The following is a 4,036-nucleotide window of genomic DNA, read 5'->3' on the forward strand; positions in this document are numbered from 1 at the left end:
GCTGGAACATTATGTCTCGTCAAATGCAGTCGATATTCAAGCTATTACATATAACTCTCTCTTCAATTCCAGAATACAGTGAATGGGATATTCCAAGTTCTCAAACTTTTCCCTATAACAATAATCTAATTTTAATTTCAGAGTACTGTGGAGGTGTTATTCCGACTATTGCTTATACCACGCGGATATTTTCCTTCGTAAATGGAACTCCCGCTGTCACGTTCGCCTGCATCGCAAACGCCATCTACATCAGCGGAAATAGGGTGATGACCTGTGACCTTGGGACGCTAAAGTGGAATTCTGCCACTGTCGTCTGCTTAGGTAAGTCTGGTTCTAGGTTACCTGGTCTGAAGGATCGCTGAGCTTATGTCATGGCACAATGTCGGTTATCTGTCTGTCAAACGACTGAGCCGATAGATGTTTAACAAATTTTGTTTGAAGTATCCTTTGGGGAAGGAACCAATTTTCGTAAAAATGCACAGGTTGGGGGGACCGGACTCATTTGGTGAGAAATGCGTATTTTTTATCCTGACAGGATTTGGTCATAGTATCACGGATGAAAGGGACTGTTTTGTTTAATTGGCTGATTCTGTTTACCATTTAATAACTAAGGACACTGACACTTGTAAGGTTATGTAACACATTTACTACTGTGTCTTTGAAATATCATATGTCTAACATTGATTTATAAGGTTCATTTTTTCAGACTTGTCACCATACGTAGCATTGGGTTATACAGAAGTTTGTACCACAGAGTCTGTTCTCAAGTTTGTCGGAAACAAGGTGAAATTTGATGTAGCAAAAGGAAGCTGTGAGGGTGACGGCGGCCATCTCGCCAGACCACGAACTACTGTCCGCTGGAACTGCCTTAAAGAATATTGCTTTGTAAAAAGTAAGAATGAAATTGCCTTCTATAGAAATATTTTAATCTAAGTTGTAATTATAACATCGTAGATTGTTTTAACGCAAGATTGGTATAAAACGCTAAAACAAAACCCAGAGATTCTGTAAATAGATAAAGGTAAAGGGTACGACGAGGAACTGGTTATCTTTGTATTCATAGAAGGGACAGATGTAACATGAATGATGTTGACTATAATCTGATTGTATATGTTGCTTCTAATACGACTAGCTAGTAGTATAAACATGTAGACCCTAACAATGTATGTATGAGGATAGCATAAGTGGTTAAAATTTACATCTAGTTTGGTTTGGCATTCTTTTACGTCCTTTCAACAGCTATGGTGAATTACATAACAGTATCCCCCTTGTGTCAGACGCATTCGCGTGATAAGTACGTGTGCTCTATGAGGCCATATATTAATGTTCGTATCCTTGTGATAACGCTGAATTACTACCGACTTCACAGTGCTGTCTCATCGAAGCATACTGTCGGACACACCCAACAGTAAACCACAACTGGTCACATTATACTGACATCGGGTGAAGCAGTCGTCCCACTCGTTAAAATGCTGAGCGTTACGTAGGAGTAGCAACTATCATCTCTATAGACTATGGTATGTCCCGGCCAGGGGGAAGGACTTAAATCCTTCCTGACAGTTGAAAGGCAAACGATCAACTAAAGGCAAAAAGTGAGGCAGTGTCAAGGAGACACTAGGAAGAAAAGAATTTGTTCAAAAAGAAGAGAAGAAAAAGATCCCGAATTTAGTTGTGCTCCTATCATTTATGAACGGCCTGCAATTAATCTAGCTGTTCCTTGGGCATTAAACAAACAAACAAACATAAGAAATCTAAACCAAAACCTTTTGATTTTCACCAGGTAGAGAAGTGCACGTGTGGATGGACATCACAGATAGGATCGAGGAAGGCGTATTACTTTTCACTGACAACAGTCCGGTCCCGCTCCCTCACTACTGGCAACCGGGTGAACCATTGGCTTCAACGAAAGACAGTGTAGACTGTGTCGCCGTATGGTCCGATGCTAAACAGTGGGATGATTTGCCCTGTGGCAATGTGGCACACTATATGTGTGAAATAGAACTATAAAAATTATGTTGATTACATGAGAGAGTGTTTCTTTAATGTCAGCTTCCTGTTCCTTTCCTATCAATGTAGCGGAACAACTTCAAAAATTTTATTGACAAACAATTACGGCAAAAGGATTGGTATCAGCAGAATCTATTCAAGTCTTCTCAAAAACAACAACGCAGCGGTACAAGGCAAAATATATTTCACATGTAACATCTCGCATCATTAGATTACAGTGAAGTGCAAGGAAGACAACTCCTATACAGACTGCATACTTTTAACTTTAAACATTGATAACTACAAAATATTTGTTTTATAAAGAAATACAAAGGTATGTATATGTACAGAAATCATTTAGGTTAAACAGACTATTTAAAAGTAGTGGGTGTGTTTTAGTTTCCTCAAAACTCAACATCAGATTAATTACCTTTTGTAAAATTGAATAATTTGTATGCGTGCGTTCGTTCGTGCGTGTAATAACTATTTAAAGAGAGAATATGCGAAAATGAAACTTCCAACGCCGTCTTACATATATAGTACTTAAGATGATCTTAACATAATTGGAAATGGCGAGAATAAGATTTTTTTATATATATATGTTTATAACAATGTTCACTTCAATTAAGGATAGCATCTACCAAAAGATGGTTGTGAATTTCATGCATGCCATATAGGTATAATGTGACACGGATATCCGTAAAGTTTAAACATTTTAAAGGGAAAATGTGACGCTATTTCGTGTCCAAAACCAGATAATGCAGAACCTGCCAGGGGATCGTTGTGGAGGTCGGAATATAAAGTACTACGACCATTGCCTACTGGACATAACTTGAATATATCTGAAGTCCTTTTATTTGAGAATTAGACTGGAAATTTTCTTCTTTTCTAATTAACAAATAGAGTGAACATTTAATATACCTGATATCTAATATGATTAAATTCATTAAATATTGACGGTAAGAAACTAGTAAAGAAGCTGACAGTTCGACAAAGTTTAGGATCCAATATTTACATTTGGATGGCAAAGCCATGATATAAACAAACTAAACAAATTTGCAGTCTATGAGAGTATAACTGACACCCAAAGCGTGACACCATTCTATGCATAACTGACACCCAAATCGTGCATTCGGGTGTTATTCATACGCGACCGGATTTACGGATGGGATCCCCCGGAACTACTTGCAACCAATGTAAACAAATGGCATCTTATCATTGCTCATCATGCTATCGGATAGAGTACGAGACCAGAAAACAAATCTTAAAATGTAAAACGAAAATAAAGGTAAGAATGGTTAACAATCACGAAAATGGAAATAAAACAAGATTTAATAAACACATATGTTGACAGATATTTGTTCCGGGGCCAGAGTGGAAAATCAGTACACACCACATTGTTTGCGCGCCACCGCCATCCAGTGTTTGAATGACAAAAATTTTGAAACCCGACACATCATGTTTATGTCAAATCATAAGAACGAAGCTTCTCTCCGGTCGTACAATAGAACAGTTTCTTCTTCACAAAAGAAAGCATCAAGTGGTGCATTATCGTGTCTAACGCATCCTAAACTTGAAACAGCCATGGTACCCGTCACAAGCAACGTTGTCGCTGAAGCTCGTCTAACTCCCTCGGCCACTGTCACTTCTCTCATTGGTCGTATCCCTGACACCGGTGCTGTTGTAGCTACTATAAACTGTAATCAGGTTTCCATGCAATCAAAGAACATGTTTACATCTGGTTTTTTGGCGAATTCCACTTTCTCCCACATTCAACTTTCATAGCTAAACTCTGTCAATGCTGTCAGCCGTTGCGTGCGCGTGGTGACGGGTGAAATTTCCATCCGCATAATTGTTCCGGATGGTAAATTTAGAATAATTCATCCGTATATTCTGAAACACTGACTACCAATATTATTGATATTGTTATTAAAATATCTGATGATGTTTTCAGTATTTTTTTAATGATTTCCACGCACTATTTTTAAAACAAAAATTTGCCAATCAGCACGTGAATCATAATAGGCTGTTCAATTTGTTGACCTCTGAC

General features: G+C 38.0%; 1 protein-coding gene across 1 annotated transcript; it reads left to right on the forward strand.

Moving 5' to 3' along the window:
• Positions 1–227: 227 nt before the first annotated feature.
• Positions 228–2,567, forward strand: LOC117341270 (collectin-11-like). The gene is made up of 3 exons (XM_033903120.1): positions 228–321; positions 707–892; positions 1,781–2,567. The coding sequence occupies exons 1-3, from the start codon at positions 267–269 to the stop codon at positions 2,005–2,007; spliced, it is 468 nt and encodes a 155-aa protein (XP_033759011.1). The 5' UTR covers positions 228–266; the 3' UTR covers positions 2,008–2,567.
• The last annotated feature ends 1,469 nt before the right edge of the window (positions 2,568–4,036 follow it).

Source organism: Pecten maximus, chromosome 13 (assembly GCF_902652985.1).
Source record: "Pecten maximus chromosome 13, xPecMax1.1, whole genome shotgun sequence".
NCBI lineage: Eukaryota > Metazoa > Mollusca > Bivalvia > Pectinida > Pectinidae > Pecten > Pecten maximus.